This window comes from Varroa jacobsoni, unplaced genomic scaffold (genome assembly GCF_002532875.2).
Source record: "Varroa jacobsoni isolate VJ856 unplaced genomic scaffold, vjacob_1.0 contig02889, whole genome shotgun sequence".
NCBI lineage: Eukaryota > Metazoa > Arthropoda > Arachnida > Mesostigmata > Varroidae > Varroa > Varroa jacobsoni.
This window is the reverse complement of record NW_019214901.1, coordinates 24,792-42,499: the sequence shown is the minus strand read 5'-3', so window position 1 is coordinate 42,499 and position 17,708 is coordinate 24,792. Positions and strand designations below refer to the sequence as shown.

Sequence of the window (17,708 nt, the reverse complement as noted above, 5' to 3'; positions counted from 1 at the left end):
ATATATGTTTTGGTTAGATGTATATATGGAGAAAGAGGTATTTATAAATATATTTCTACTGATGCTGCTTTCCCTTCTTGGCGGTACGTCGCAGAGCCGGCAAACGTTCATCGTCCGCATCGGCGGCAGAGAGAGGAACGGTTCAGTGTAGCTGTTCGCTGCCGCCGGCGCGGCTGTCCATATATAGGTGCGAGTTAATCAGCCGATATAGTCTCCAGCATCAATTAGTGAGTCAACGAATAATTGCCATCGATAATTGAATTAGTGTAACGGATTCGCGCTACGGCAGGCTGGCTGGCTTCCATTACAGTTGTTGTCTCATCATTTGCTTCATTTACCGGCTGCTGCCGCTGCTGTCGCTGCTGCTGCTGCCGCCGCCGCCGCCGCCGCTGCTGCTGCCGCTGCTGCTGCTGCTGCTGTGGCCCATCGTGTTGACGTTGTTGTGCATACATTTTAACCAGAATAAATTATAGGTGTTTCGTCACGTTATGAATAGTTTGGTAACGTTGGTTTACTGCACGATGACGTCATCCCTCCGTTTGTCTCGAAGGATGTTGAACAGCATGGCAATTGACGTTATTGTAATACTATTATTATAGTGGTCTGTGGCGACTCCATAAAACTGTGGGGTCGTTAGCGTTGTCTGATCTCTATATATATATATATATATATATATATATATATATACTCTCCCATTACTTCGACAGGGATCATGTGCGGAAATAGGTCTAGGTGTAATACATTGATTTATTTATGAATAATACTTGCATGTTTTAGGTTTACGTTGTTGTCATTGTCACTGTTAACCCGTAGCTGTCCGCTAGTGTGCAGTGATGATCCATTATCTGGGCTGTAACGCTTGTTGGTTTATTATTCGCGCGCTATGACTGACCACTGCGGGCGGTATATGGCCATCCAACTCTGCTCGTCAACGACGTGTGATCGCGGTGTCGAGACCAACAACAGCCGAGTGTATTTACTACTCAGTATAAAGAATATGCTCAAAATCGTCATCGATACTAACGTAGTCTCTCGCCAAACCAGCACGCTAATAGCATCATTGTTAGCCGGCTGCCGCATCTGTATATATAGATATATATGTGTGGTTGTGACAATATGCTCAGTGCATCTCATATATTTCTTATTCGTATCGGTACATACAGAAAATGTTGAATACATATGATTACATACACGTACAATGTTTATATTAACAGTAGTAGAAGTAATGGAGTGGATCCATCGGCTTTCTCAGAGCGTATAATTCATACACGTGTTATTAGTAGTATTGTCATCGCTATGATGAGTGTGTGGCATACACCGTTTTTACTTGCAAGTACGATTCTAGTAGTAGAAGTAATACTCGAGATTCTTTTGGTCTTTGGATATTGGACGTTCGATACGAGCTATTGTTACTTCGTTGTATATTAGTTGCTTTCACGTTTGTTGTTACCGTTCCTGTCGCTGACGTTTGCTTGATGTCAACGGTGTTACTGTCAGCGATTATGAGCATCTGTGTTTTTCAGCCGTCCACAAATGGGACCGCATCTGTGATCGACACAGAGATTCTGCAGTTCACTTTTGTTTTTTTTGACTGTTTTGTGCTGCTGCTGCTGCTGCTGCTGCTGTCGACGTTGACGTTGGTGTCGTTACGTAACGTCATTTCTCTTTTGGTTTCGTTGTCTGTGGAGTTTGCTGCTGGAAATAATCGCTCGGTACTTCATTGTAAGTATTCGCTTGTTTGTTTGTTTGTTTGTTTGTTTGTTTTCACTTGATCTTAAATTCTTCAAGCCTGTTGGTGTTGAATGCATAAATGTTACTTGTCAGGTGTTGTTCGTAACATGTTATTGTTGTTGTTGTCGTTGTCGATTTGATGTTCGTCCGCTTGGAGCCTTGGCCCGCGAACTGCCGTCCGGCGTGGTGGCTTCCCTGCCCCGACGTCTTGGCCGCCCTCGGGGCGTTATGGAGCTTTAGTGAAGGCAGGCTATCGACGACCGGGGCCACCTCGGATGGCCACCATCCTCCGGACCCGGCAGGTTCTCAGCAGGGCTCGACATTGAGAAGGTGACATGTCGTTGTCATGTATTTTATTCATTATTGTTGAGTTGATTGAATTGATTGATTGATTGATTGATTGATTGATTTGTATTGAGTTGAATTGTTCAGTACAGTTTTAGTAGTAGTAGCAGTCGTTTTGTAGTTAGTTCACTGTTCAGTTAGTTAATAGTATAGTTATATTAGTTGCGGAGAGATTGAGTATAGATGATAATATATTGAGTTAGTTAGCTAATTTTTGTAGTTACCGTCGTAGAGTGATATTGTTTTTGTTATTAGTACAGAGTGTGTTGTTTACTCGCCGTCATAATAGGGAGAGATACCGTTCAGTAATGTTCAGTTGTTGTCTGAATAACAATAATAAATACAGTCATTGTATGATAGTAACAGTACAAGTTCAGTGATGGTTGTTTATAATTAAATGTTCATGCAATTATAATTGTACTAATGTAATTATTTTTTTTTATTGTTATGATAATTATTACGATGCATGTAACTAATAATCAGTAATTGTCTAGTTGTATTGTAATTACAGTACTGGTAATGTTTCTCCTCGCCATCATGTTTATATTTTCCTGTATATACTATCTGTATAATCGATATTTACTTGATCATTAATCGTTGCTATCTTTGATTATTGATGCAATGTTTTTTTTTCGTTTCTGTTTGAAAATGTTCTTTTCATCGTTTTGATGTCCCGGTCTGTGTCGCGGAGAGGCCTAATGTCAATTGGAAAAATGAATTTCCTGTTAGAGACTGCTATTATGCTAGATCTATCTGATTCGAGAGGATGCTTTTGGTAAGGTTTAGATCTCTTTGTAAACAAACGACACAATTAGGAATTAGGTTATAGGGACACCCATGGAACTTTTTGGACAAACATTACATTGTGGCCGAATTGGTTTCTTTACTCGGTGAGAGACTATAGATAAATAACCTAGCGATTGCTATGAGTTTCAATACCAGTCAAAGTAATAGGCAATTTTTCATGTTATTTCTAGCCAGTTGCGAAGCAAACAATTCCGTACGTTTTTTTGCCAACTTGTCTCTTAGTGATCGGTTTGCCAGACTATAACATTCATACGATTGCACCAAAATTAAGTTATATCGAAATCGAGCTTTGGATTTTGGTTGTTTCCAAGCTTGCTGTATGTTGGCTTTGATAATTTTTTCAAAACTTTTCACCAGTGCATCTTCCCTACCCATTCACCGCAGACGCTACCGTACATAAACGGTGCCTGAGGCGAAAATGAGGATCAGACGAACGATCTGCTATGGTTTTGTTACGTGGCTGATTTTGTTCGCGTTTAAATATTGTTTTTACGGTGTTTTTTTTTTTCTGATTTGTTATTAATTTCTGTTTTGTCTTTGCACTCTATTTTTTACTTAATTTGTGTAATTTCTGTAGATGTTTTGCTTTCGGTTGGTATTCCCTATTTTTGAGAGCTATTGCGTTTCATCGTTATTCTATTGATTGTCTTGATTTTTTTTTACTGACTCATTTTCGTAGAAAGTTTACCAGTTTGCAGTTGTTATTATTACTATTATTGTTATGTTATTGTTATTGTTGGATTGTTTGTCTTTTGATGAATCGGTTAGTCAGTCCGTGCGGGGCAGACCGTTCCGGCCACTGGGCCAGGCCCTCTTTGCGCAGCGAGAGGCGGTGACCCAACTCGTCTAGTGCCTACTGGTGGCTATAGGGAATTCGAACACACCATCATTATTAATTGCCATTGAGGCGGCCAAGGCGAGCAGAGCCCCCGCGAGCGCCTAGGGGGCCACTCGCCAAGCATATCGGGCTTGCAGAGCACAAGAACTTACTCACGTAGTCAGAAGAAATACATAGAAATATAAATATATAGATTACAGATAGAAGAGAAATAGTGCACGGTAATTTCATATCGATGCTCTGTCTCGCCGCAGGGATCAACGACTGATCGACTTGTGTTTCATGAAAAAATCCTTGATCAGTTTCTTTCTAGGATTCTGAATTGGGGGCCGTACGCAAGGACAGAGTCCAAAAACTATTTGGTCCTGTAATTCACAATTAATTCTTTTCTATTTTTCATGTCTACTGATCGGTTTGAATACTATCGCCGACCTCATAGATGTTGAAAGAGGTACTGGGGATAGCCCTGGAGTTATGGGGTGATCAACTGTAGAGAAACCTGCAGATGCCCCTGAGGATACTTCGGGGCTAGCGCGCAGACCATTGGCGATCATGCACCAGGCCACTACATACCCCGATTGACAGTTTGCTCATGATCAATCAAGGGACGGCTTTATGTCGTCGCTATCATTATTAGCGGCGCACGTGTCATAAACTCCCGAGATCTAGTTAACCGATTTGTTCAGTACGGAATGTTTATATCGAGTGATTATTAACTGACATTTGAACCAGATCGACCGGATCCTCAATCACCGGCCGTCGTTGTCTCACAGTCGTTCATCCCGGGGAGCGGCTCAAAGCGAGATTAGCGGTTTTTTGTCCTTCTTAATGGAACATCTCTTCTTCAGGTGGTTTCCTCACCCAGCGCCCTCTATCTAGTTTCAGGAATCTGTCGAACAGCACTTTCTTGGCGGTCTGGTAGGCGTCAGCACTCTGCTTCGTTTCGCCGTACGTTTTGCCGATGAGGTCCTGGCGACCGAACTGCTCGGCGACGTCCTTGAATAGGTTGAACAGCGAGGCCTTGGACACGCGCGACTCGAGATTGGTACCGCTACGGTCCTGGCGCATGCCCGTGCCAGAGTTGGTTACTTCGGGCCGTTCATCGCCTACACACCAGTTGATCGAATATGGTTTCGTTTTTTCGGTGTCACGTGGCGGATTATGTCCTGACACGCAGCCCAAGATCGGATGTTGCAGCGAAAACAGTGGGGGTAGCTGTGAGTTTAACGAGGGCTCCCCCTCCAGGCGACAACACACGGCCCTCGAGAGATGACCGTGATGATAGAGGTTCCCGAGCGTAATGGAGGATAAGTACACAGGCTGTAAGAAGTGTGAGAGCAGGCCACCTTGCATGCCCAGCACATTCCAACGGGCGATCTTATCGGAGCAGCTCATCGTGCGTAGTCGTTCCCCTTGCAAGATGGCGTCCCACGTTTGATAATCGGTACTCACGTCCACGGGTACAGTCCCTTCGCCTGCTTCCAGTTTGGTACGAAGGAGACCTTGACAGCTCTTCGTGAAGAGCGGATGGTGCGCGCTAGAAGCGTCCTCTCCACATTGCTTGTTCTTGTCATCTGGTTTGGTGGTGTGCGCGAACAGAGCACCGTCTCCACAAGGCGCCGTTGAGATATACAAATGGAACGACACCTGCGGTTTGATGCGGAGACTGGGCCCTCCCTGGGTCGGGTTATCGACAGGCTCGAGGATCGGATGGTCTTCCCCTGTCTTATAGCCTTTCAGCTGCTGATAGAGGAAACGCAGGAAGCTTCTGCGAGTGATAACCTCGGCATGCGAGTCGTTGACGACCGTGCCATCCTGGCTAAGTTGTTCGCCAGTAATACAGCGAGATCCTGTGCCGAAGCACACCACCGTCCCTCGCTTATCGGTCTGAGCGCAGCGCATGATGAGCGCCGCAAGCACTTTGCGCCCGCCAACGTATTCAGGTACTTCCAACACCTTCTGCGAGAACTCTCGATGGCCCAACGCGGCGATTATGTCAAACATCGGTATGCTATCATCAGTTGAGGAAAGGATGTCGGTCTCCGGTGAGGGCACGTCGGATGCAAGCGCCCCAGAGGCAACCAACTTTCGGAAAGCGAGTTCTGCGGCTTGGTGTTTCGCTTCCTTTTTTGTCTTGTCCCATGCTTCTGCTACTGGCTTCTTGTCGAGGAACGCCACAGCCTTAAAACGCGGATTGTGTGGAGGGCCATCCGTTGCGACGATGTCGATTTTCGCCTCGACATGCTGCATCTGTCCAAACTCGTGGAACGCGCTCACGGGGTTCTTCGTGAGGGACGCATAGCTGGGGAATTTCGAGATCGATTGTGGTCCCGGCGTGGAGGCGGGCGGACCCGAATTGCCGGACCCAGTGTTGCTTTGTCCACCGCCAGCGGCTGTTTGACCGGGATGTGCGCCGGCACCAGGGTGAGCCCCGGCTCCTCCGCCCGATCCGCTGCCGCCCCCGCCGCCGGAGTGGATCGCGTGGCCTTGTGCATGCTGATGGCCAGCCTGAGCGCTACTTGCTGGCGGCTGCCCATTGGCGGTTAGTGCGCCAGCGGCTTGGTGCTGATGATCAATGGCGCCTCCTCCAGCGCCTCCGCCACCGCCAGCTCCGCCGGGACCACCGCCCCCAGCGCCCGCCTGCGCTTGCTGCTGCGCCACAACTTGCTGAGTCGTGGCCTGCAACGGGTGGGCGCCGGCCGCGACTGCGGCTGCGGCGGCGGCGACGTGCGCATGGGCAGCGGCTGCTGCTACCGCGTGCTGGTGCTCGGCGAGAGCATGGCTATGGCCAGCGTGAGCGCCGTGCCCACCCGGCCCCCCGTGTCCATGCCCCCCGCCGCCATGGCCGCCGTGTGACGCTGCGTGAGCCGCATGGGCTACATGGGCGGCCGCCTGTTGGGCCTGGGCGGCCTGCTGCGCCTGTTGTTGTGCTGCTGCCTGTTGAGCTGCCAGCGCGGCGGCGGCAGCTGCGGCTTGCATCTGCTGCGCCTGCTGCATCATGTGCAGCTGTTGCGGCCCGATGTGGCCACCGTTTGCTGCGGCGGCTGCCGCGTACGCGGCCGCTGCCATTTCCACCGTCTGGCTCATCACCTGCTGCGTTATCTTCACATTCGGAAAACACACACCTGCCAAATAGTAATAACAACAATAGCAGACAAATGAGCTAAGGAGAACAATAAAGAACAAACTAAAAAAGAGACAAAGAAAGGTAAAGGCAAATAAACAAGTAAATGAAAATAATGATCACAAAAATGGCGATGTGATTAAGGGGAACCAAGACGTAAAGATTTCTGATTCATGTGGATATTATATTTCGATATATGTACCCTTCTCTAATAATATAGCAAATTTTCGTTCAAAGTATATACGATAAACATTTTTTAGGTTACTTATTTCAGCAATCTTTCATTCAGTTTCTCATCAATCAAGTTAGTATTAATGTCCAGTGCAACCCACTCATAATGCTTCCATAACAGCATACATAACAAAGCTTCCATAAACTTTTCATAAATTTCTCTCCAGAATTAAAAAACAAACGAATTTTGACAAAGATCATTAGGTCGTATTGGCAAACATTGGCAGGAACGTAAAAGACAGACGGGACAACAGCACCCGCTCTTCCCTAATCGCTATGATTACGATACCTGGAGGTAGCATCACTGGGATGCCAGTTGCCTGTTGCTGCTGAATCAACATCTGAGCGAATGCCTGATTGAGGCGTAGGATCTCCGCCTGCTGCGGGCTGAGTGTCGTCTGCTGACGCGCCATCTTCGTCATTTTAGCGTTCTGTTTGCGGCCGAGTAGCTCTTGCTGAGCAAGCAGATGTTGTGCGGGCAGGGGACCCAAGTGGGCGGGCAGACCAGGGACCCCGGGAACGCCGGGCACTCCGGGAACGCCGGGTACCCCGGGGACGCCGGGCAGTCCGGGAACACCGGAGGTCGCCACGCCTCCGACCACGCCCCCCACGCCAGCGCCTGGTACTCCGGGAACTCCGGGCACTCCGGGTACGGGGCCACCAGGCGGTACGGAGGGGATCACTGCTGCAGCACCGGGAGGGGCCGGTAGCGCGGGATACTCATTCGTCTGTCCGTTCTCCTCGTACGAGGGCGCCGCAGGGAGCTCAGCCTAAATATGAAGGACATGAATCACAAAGACAAAGGAAGCGGAGCGAAAAAGTGTTACAACGATTGGTGGAATACACGAGTGTTCCTGATACGGAAAGATACCTTGAGCGAAAATGCTCAATAAGGTCTCAGACGAAAAAAACGTACCCGAAGTAAGCGAAATATTCAAGCGAAAGCCGAAATGCCGTGCTATTGGTTGCGGCCAAATGTCAAGAAAAAATACTTGCACGACACGTCGGTTCTTTTTAATACATAACCGAAACCTATCAAAAGAAACGACAGACACATCTGTATTTGCGGCACGAGTCCCATTTGATAACTTGCTATTATAATAGACTAGGGTCATTGTGAGCGTTTTAATGTGCATAAACTCTATTCGTGTTTTTTCGATGACTTAATCGACTACGTGCTATACTGACTTGTTTCTTGTTATTGAGACTCCTTTCGATGCCCTGCAAGTCAGCCAGGTTGCCTCCTGGCACGAGAGTCCACGCCGGTGGAGTGTCCCACACCTTCGAGAGCACTCCCCGGTCCTGCAGCCGATAAAGGATCGGATTTATTTCGCGCTTGTGTTTGAGACCGAGCGCCTTCACGAGATCCTTCGTGTAGACTGGCGCGCCAATGGCCGCCAGGTGATTGATCAACAAAGCGGTTAGGTCGTTCTGCAGAATGTTGTTGTTCGCACCGCCCCCGCCAGAGCCTCCGTTCTGCGATGAAGCGCTTCCGTTACCCTTCACTGAAGTTCCGGAGGACATGAAGGTGCCAAGAAATAGAATAGATTGGATCGAAATATGCAAGATATGTTATAGATATAACTCAAGTGAAACAGTTCAAGGAGAGGTCTTTAAAGGACCTTTATCACTGCTATGTGAAGAGTATCCAGAAGGTCATTTGTGAGATACAAATATCATAAACTCGAAAGTCACGCCATCTTACCTCGCTACATTTTTGAACCTACATGTGTGAGTCACAAATCATCGCCACTATCAGGGTTATTTTTTTTTCATTGTGCTGCACAATCGCAGTGACTACATACGTACGAATTCATCATATTCAAAAAAGTTTTGGGCGTCTAGAGTTCCCGCAGGGTTTATCAGTCAGCTAAGTTGAAAACGCGCCACTTTCAGTTAGGTCTGAGTCTGTTTGAATCTTAGAACCCGAACAAATCTTTGACACGACCCAACGACATCCAAACAAATAGCTCAGCTCGAAGCTTTATTCGACGGATAGTTTCCCTTTATACGACATATTCAAACAGCAGTAACTTCTGAGTATTCTCTGAGGCTACGATGTTCAATTGCAAACTAATACAATCACTAGTAAAGACAAATATGCTATTATTTATCTTCTTTACTAGGTCGGTCCAAATGCAATGGCGCGCTAGTTGATGAATGTCTGTTTTTCATCCTCTTGCATATCGGTCGACCCCATACGGACTGGGCTCTTCGAGTCAACGGTAAGCTGACTAACATCGACAATGATCGCAGTACGAAAAGAAGTACATTTGGTGGCAAAGATCTCCTAATACCTATCTTTGTCTACTTTCTGATGACAGAACTGTTACAGCCTGCTGATCATTGAGATACTAGAACGATACTATCGTAACAACCGATATTACATGACAGACAGTGGCTAGTTGGCTCAAGACCTAAATGCTCGTCGGTTTACTAGACGTGTAGTGTTCTCTTCAAAAAGAAAACTGCAAGGAATATAAAAAGTGTCGTGTTTTTTTTTTGTCTTTTTCAGATTCCACAGTTCGGAGCACGTCGTCACCCGGCGATGCCGTTCGAATAACTGTTCTGGGGTATTTGCGAAACGCGGTTTGACCTGACAAATTAAGATTGCTTCTTCTTCTTTATTGAGACAGGAAACTAGGGCTGAGTAGTGCTTACATGTTCTTAGTGGACGATAATCGTTTGAGTGAACCGAAGGTGCTATATATTCACAAATTTTTATCACAAATTATGGCTCTGAAAATGGTTCGCTTGAACTAAATAGATCTGGAAAATTTTAACAGACTTTTTCGATTGTTTACTATAAAATATACAACTCCAGTCACTAGGCGATTAAGTCGAACAAAGGTTTGAACCTTTGAACGAAGGCCAGGTCGCTAGCAAACACAGCTTCTCTGTCGACCTATCCTCTGCCATTTGCACCTTACCGACATACCCCAAGAGAATGCCCCTACCATGTTGAAGTGACGCATCGCCCTGTGAATTGCTATTGATCCTATTGACATATTTACCCTTCCTCGACGCCTGTTATGTAGGGTAAGGCAAGAAACAGTTTGAAAAAAGCTTTTGTTTTCGAACAGTTAAAGCGCTCTTTTGTTTGGACTATCTGGAAAGTTTTGCTTCACTATGTAATTCCATTGAGTTGAATGTCCTAAACGGCCAACAAACGATCAGCTAGCTATTTACCGTTGTTTCTAGCGACCTGGGTGTTGTCGTTAGTATTGTTGCCTGCGTTTGAGTTGCCATCGGGGGAAGATGGGGCATTGTTCGAGTCAATGGTAGCCAGCATCATCTGGTCGGGGGTTGGGGCCAATACAAGCGCTTTTTCGTCCCCAGGCGCCACCGTCGGTATCGTTCCGGCACCCCCGCTTCCACCGCCGCCACTACTCCCATTTGGCACTATCACGGCCCCAGCTCCGCCCCCGTTGGCTACGCTTCCCCCTGAGCCAGCTCCGTTTAATTTGCTATGCCAGCTCGGCTGATCAGATGCCTGAAAGTGAGAGAAACAATAAATAGCTTTGATTAGGTTAGGTTTAATAATTACCAGCTGATCATTATTGTTGTTCTCGAGAGGTTTCACCTGAGGTGCAGCAGCTCCAGACGAAGCGACTCAGTTTTTGCTATGTGTAAATATGATAGCATTTGCAGGATGAGTGTGAATATGACAGCATGAACGTTACGGCTGTTCATGAAAATGCATGTTGTAACTTCAGACACACATGTTACAAAATTATAACTTGTAGTTAGATCATGGATTTTCAACATGCATCAACACATATTGCGGCAAAGAACAAAAGGTATTTCTTACTCAATTGTTTGTACATACCACACACTGTAATCTCATAAGTCGACTACTGACATTTACTTTTTTTTTATTTATTTATTTATTTATTTATTCTTGCTCTGTTTAGACATGATAATTATAGTTACTGTAATGATAATTATTATTAATACTATAAATTCCCATCGTGTTCATCCTCAGTAATCACGATTTCTATCCATAATGTAGGACATTTGAACTCCACCCCACACGGCGCACGTAAATTACATACACAAAAAACCGAACTGTTTCTAGGCTAAGTGCAAAGGTACGACCTGCTTATGCGCTCGTCGCACGGAGCAGTTCCGTAGGTTGATGCTATTGACAGTCAGACACTGTTTAGCACAGAAGTATTATAACGATTTCACTAACTGGTTTGCTTGGCTGCTGCCACATCAGTATATAACAAAAAGAAAATCGCAGCTGTATAACTCTGTTGGCTGAACGTACACAGTTCTTCTGGTTGCCGCTAGATGGCAATAGAAGTCTTCAAATTTACGCCGCATCCTCCATCTTTTTCTACCTGCTACGGAAGCGATCGAAAAATAGCCGTTTGTCTAGCCGTGACGTGAAGAAACACACAACACAGCATCTTTATTGTTATCTCAGCCTTTAAAGAAGGCTCACGTCGGTTAAGGCACAAAACACTAGCGAGGTCCTTGTCCCTCGTCGTCTCGAAATAGGCAGATAGCAAAAAAGACTAAGAAAATTAAAAGAAGGAATATTTAGGAAATTGTCCGTAGCACCAGCTACTTGTGTGCCCTAAGCATGCGTTAGATGAGCCGACAGCCAAGTAAAGCTCATATATTCTCAGACCTGAACGGGAAATTACGTGCGGTCATCAAAAGTATGCAACCAGCAACATACGAATATTAGCGCGCCCAGGCGGAGATTAGAAGGCGGAAGTCAGTCAACAACAGCGAAACGAAATCTTTCTAGGGCATCGACGTGTACGTCGGCCCAGACCGATAGCAGTCTTCGCGGCCTAGGTGAGGAGCCGCGAAAGCAAAACGATGCCTTTTGACGCAACCAGTCAGAAAAGTCTGATGATACGGAGAGAATAGACAGCCAAAACGAGGAAGCCCACAGAAACGGGTCCGAAAAAAAAGGATAAAAAAGAAAACAAAATGTATTATTTTACTTAGGCTCAATTGTGTGGAGGGAAACGACCTTGTTACATTGGCTTTACATATCCAGAGAAGGCGTAGAAACATCGTTGTGACTGTGTTTCTATATCTCGCCTTTCTCCTAGTTAAACTGTAGAATGTGTAGATAGGCTGGACAGAACTATTCGGCAAGATCAAGCCAATTGTTAACTCCACTGAGTACAGTTCCTACCGACGTGGGCTATACGTAGATACGTGAACAAACAGTTGTGAGCGAGCGTTCTGGACGTCTTGTTTACTGCAGTGTTACCACCACATCACCAGTAAATCGTATTACATCAGCTTCGAAGACAGCCGTTAATTGAGTCTACTTTATCATATATATGCCTATACCGATAGGAACTTTGCGAGATGTACGTACGTACAGCGGACCCGTTTGCTTATCTATCAATGCCAAAATAGGCCAATGGTGCATTAGAAGACTTGAAGCGATAACGCCAATTAAGATGACGGTAAACATTTCATACGTTTCAACCAACATAGGTAAGCAGCACCGGTGCGATCGAAGGGGGCCCAACAGCCTAATAGCCCAGTGAGAAAATTTGACGACGCTTTCGCTGTTAAAGGACAAAAATCAACAAAGGACAAAAAAAGCATCGCCTATTCGTTGCTATTGGTCGTGATTTCTGGCGATGTGTTTGCTATCGGCCGAAGAAGTTTTAACAACGTTTAATTTCTTAAGTGCAATGCTTCGAATGCACGGCTTTGACAGTGAAAGAAAAACACCTTTAGTGAAAAACTCGCAATCGTTTTAATGTATGAACTAATAGCGGTAACCATTTCTATGGCCGAAGATAGCTAGAGAAACATTATCATACCGGCTAGGTTAGCCGTCGACGGTAGGCGCAGGATGCAGTTTTCTATAGGTGATACATTGTTGCGTTTGTTATACAACAACACTCAAATGGATGCATAACATATGTTATCACTGCAATATATGACTACTTTACGCAATCTAAATCATATGATGCACCGCATCTTTGCAATGCAGAGGCTCGAATAAGGGCCACTAGTAACAACGAGTGATAAAGAACGCATCGTTTTTACTTAAGGGTACTCTTCACAGGGCCTTCTAAGTTCCGGGACCGTTCGTGCGTCTCAGTCACCGACTGTATTCAATACGAAGAACAGCTCTCTCTCTTATGATTATGGTAGTGGATACCTTTAATACGTGCCAAATGAACATTCGTGTAATTGTGCTATCACCGTCGTGCAGACAACAGCAGAGATAGGCAGCTCTATCTATTGTATGTTACTAACTCTACATACTCTCTTCTAGTCGGCAAAGCTCCTGAGGTCCTGCCGACCACAACAGCTAGCAGCTATCAGCGGCCGGGACTCCAACTAAGCGTGAGCAGGCGCTCGAAAGTTGTTGAAGCCCCCAACAACAACAGGTCAACTGGCGTATATGTCCACTTGCGAGCCGGAGGGTTTGGACACGTTTAACAAGAGGGTCAAGTGATTGGAGCAGACTTCAACACTCCAACACAGCGGAGACACTGCACGAAGGCATGCGTGCTCGATGCTGGGCAAGCGGATTAGCATGCATACATCGTTGTTCGTAAAATGCATGCATACATCGTAAAAATGTTTATGTTCCAAAAGAACACAAAAGACTGACTGAATAGGAAGAAATGGCAAAGCCCGAAATCCGTCTTTGCCTCTGGGCGGCGGCCCACCAGAAAGGGTGGCAATTATTTCTTGTAGAAGAAAGTTGTTCGTGACACTAACGTAATTATCGTATGCCTACAGACTCACGTAGGTCAGTGGCTGTGACATGAACAGAATGTCTTAGAAGAAGAACCTACAGCACATTTACATGACCTTCAAATCAGTATAATTATATGCGCCGAAACTCGGCGCATTACCATGTAAAGCGACGCAGGAGAAAACAAGCAATCGAAAACGTACAATACGTGAATATAGAAAATATTAGTTAACAGCGAAACACAAGCAGCTCTTACAGATGTGGTGATCATAGATGCAATCGGGTTGCATATCGTTGGCCGAGGTTTACAGTGTTACTTTTAATCTAGATATAAATGCCAATTCAACTGGTTGGACGTAATCGTCAAATAGAGCGCCCGTCTACCTCGAAAAGACCTTACACAATATAATGAAAAAAAAACAACCTGTCAGCCAAATTAGTCTGAAACCCACTACCCTCCCTGTATCCCAATCATCCATGCAAATTCTAATGTTATCCCTTGAATCTTTCCCACACAGGATTTCGACGTTTGGCTAGTTTGGTATATCATTATATACATTAAAATACCACTACAGCAGCTTCTTAGAGCTCGTTGTTTGTATCAACGACGTTTGAGAATATTAACTGTATTAACAATACAGTTAATATTATCGTGCGACACTCCATGCAAACAACAGCTTTCTTTTTCTGTTGTTCTACTCGTTTCTACAAATTCTGGACCTACTCCTCGGATACGTGAGCTAACACTTCAACACATAAATCTAACAGTCTGTTCGAGCAGGACGACCTTGGAGCCTTTCTGTTACTAAAGCGAACCATTTTGAAGGCCGTTCGCCCTGCCTGCACATTTTGTTTCATTTTCTAACCCGTCCTAGACAACCCTACAGCTTTCTATATATTCCAAGGCCACCGGCAACAGCAACAAAACACCGGATAATTTCCGTGGGCCTATTGATCGTTTGATCGTACGGGAACCGGGTCGGGCTTGGGGAAATTGCAATAGGGAAAATATCGAATCGATACACATTTCACTAAGCAGAGGAGTCGAATTTTTCTATGTTCCCGCTTCGTGTCGACTGCTGCCACCTACTCAGCCGATGATTTCATCGCATTTATATTTTTACCGAAGGAAAAGACGTGGTACGATTTCAGTGGCTGCTCTTGTCACGGTTGGTAGGCTTGTCACCGTGTTTAACAAACTGCCAGACGATTGTAGCACACAATTAGAAATGATGAAATGGCAAAGGCAGTCAACGAAGGTAAGCCAAACTGAGACGTATATATTATTACTTCCATTCTACGGAACTGTTCCCGTCATGTGTCAATAGCCGAAACTAGTTACGGAAACAACAACGAGAAAACAGCCAGCAATAGCTTACGGCCTCATATACACATTCATTTACATCGCAGCCGGTGCAGAGAAGTATTTCAGACAGAGCTGTTACCTTTCTTGGGCCCATAGCGTAAGGAGGTTACTGCACCCTGCCTTCTTCAAGGTGTTATTTCGTCACTGGTGACCATCGTCAAAGTAACTGTCCTTGGTATATCGATGTCTGCGGTATGACAGCGAGACTAGCAGTCACCGCGGCTAAGGTAAATGGCGCTAGGGCTTTGTTCCTTTTGTCCTGCTTAGCTCAGACTAGCTGAGATGTTCTGAAAGCTAGTGGAGCATGCAGCTGGCTCACTGAACGGCATTAGCGACCAGCTTTAGCGCCGTAAGTATCGAGATTACACGAGAAAGACATCGAAAGCAGCACTAGCCTTATGTACCTATGTCGAATTACTTACGGCCTTTCGAACCGTATTCTGGTCATTTTCTCGACATGGCGGTTAGCCGCTCTATAGCCGCTAGCAAGTCATAAAATGCTGAAGGACAAAACATCTATTAGGAGTGTTTGTAAATGGAGGCACCCCAAAGGAGAAGAGTCCCAGAGGCATGGAACTCTAGAAACACTCGGCGTGCAATGCCCAGAAAGGACAAAGAAGGAAAGGGAGTCGAAGTTCGAAGCTTACCGACAACAATGTACTTACACGGCCCTAGACATGTATGAAGAGTCGTGCCTTGAAATAGAGAGCCTACCGGCAAGGGCTTCTTGAAGGCCGGATTCACTATGCCTATGTGGAAGCAGGCAATGGACAACGGATTGTGACCGCTACCAGGGGGACACAGAAAGAGCGTGACTCAGCGGAAAGCAGAAGAAGGTTCATGATGGCCGACTCGCATGGTCCTCGAGGAGCTACTGTGGTCAAGCTACACCATTAAAATATAATTCACTGAAGGACACGCCAACGCAGGACGACTTCTTTTCTCTGGATGCGAACTGTATTCCTTTATAATCTAGCAGATTTCCCTCATGTGAGTCAATACCCCGATTTCAAATATCCCAATAAAGTACCGACTGATTCGGACATAATTCCATTAGTGAGCAGAGTTATTCGCCTTCTAGCAACTCAAACTATACTTAGTCTGACTTGAACCGCCATACTGTAAAGTACGTAGCACGCATCGGCTTCATCGTTCCGTTGCCCGTCTGTTTTACTTTGTTACTTGGTCAAACGTAACGGCACTACATTTAGCCACACCGTTCCCTTAGGCCCAGAGACCAAAGGGGCATCTGCTAGGTTTTGGAATAAGCCACTAATAATATAGGTGGCGACGGGAGTAAGGTGTCCGTGCCACCGATGTGCCCCGATGCAATATAATAGTCGGCCAGGGTCCTCATTAAGCTATCGGTCGTAGAGCAATTCACACAGTAAACGGCTCAGAGGCTAAACACACACCTAACAAGGGCAGCCGGTCAAAGACACGTCCCTTACTTTATCGGAGACCGTCTTACACAGCATGACATAAAATAATATGATGCACAGTATGGCATGCCACAGCCCAGTAGCTACGCGAATCCATACTGTCTACTACCCAAACCAAATTGTATACAGCGCAACAAACAATAGTACATGTTACACCATCCGCTTGATAATGACGGCTCAAAAGTCTTACTTTTACGATGCAACTGTTTGCTCATCTTGCACACGGCTAACGTTAAGTTGCCCTGTGCTTGCTGAAGAGCCGACCTACCAGCCTGGTGCCCAGCTATGATCGGAAGCGTCATCACTAATAGCAAATCTATGCGTAATTCATTCATCCAAGCAGGGAAGCCCCGATATACAGGCCGACTGGGATTAGCCACGTTTTAGACAGGCAAATCCATGCATATGGACAACGTCGTTCGACAAAGTAATTGCGCTCCAATCTGGCATTAGACTCCGAATTGAACTACGCTGCTATTCTATCGTCGCTCCGGGATGGTCTAGTTGCTCGCCTGCTTCCATATGCTCTGTTCCCTAGTCCTATTTGTCATTCCACCTAATTCTAGACGCATCACCCTTGATGTCTTGAGCAGTTGGTACCTCTCGCAGGTGGCGGAGGCGTAAAAGCGGTTATAATTATCGAAAGCTTTGAGTTTGCCCTGCAGGAAGGGGGTAAGCAGAATAGCAAGAGAGGACAGAAGCCTTCCTTTAATGCTTTGGAATAAAGGGATTGCGCTCTTAACCTTAATCGATGAGCACCAGTGGTGGTAGCAAGAGGCCGCCAGTAGGACGAAAAAATCTATACCTCTTCCATTCGCTTTCTCCGCAGCTTTACAAGGATATAAAGTTTTAAAGAGAAAAAGCAATTGAAGGGGAAGGCGATTGAGAGGCAATATAGAGGAGCATATTAAACAAGCCATTGAATGTGTAACGCGTATTTTCTTTTCAACATTATTTTCCTGTTCATAGTCAGAGGTCGCGCCTATTATTCAACTACTGGTGCAAAATCGTTTCCCTTGTTGTTTCTGTGTTGAGTCTAACCTAAAAGGTCTGCAGGTATGGACTCGAGCAACGCAGCATGAGATGTGGAAAATAGACATGAGTTAAGTGCGCCAAGGCATGCTATG

General features: G+C 45.8%; 1 protein-coding gene across 1 annotated transcript in view; it reads right to left on the bottom strand.

The window, feature by feature from the left end:
* Positions 1-723: 723 nt before the first annotated feature.
* LOC111272658 (uncharacterized) overlaps positions 724-17,708 on the bottom strand; it is a 31,337-nt gene continuing 14,352 nt past the window's right edge. Inside the window, exons 2-5 of the mRNA XM_022854239.2 lie at positions 10,266-10,569; positions 8,265-8,581; positions 7,366-7,846; positions 724-6,846 (exon numbers count right to left, since the gene is read on the bottom strand). Coding sequence (XP_022709974.1) covers positions 4,547-6,846; positions 7,366-7,846; positions 8,265-8,581; positions 10,266-10,569 — 3,402 coding nt within the window. The 3' untranslated portion in view covers positions 724-4,546. The remainder of the gene's footprint in view (positions 6,847-7,365; positions 7,847-8,264; positions 8,582-10,265; positions 10,570-17,708) is intronic.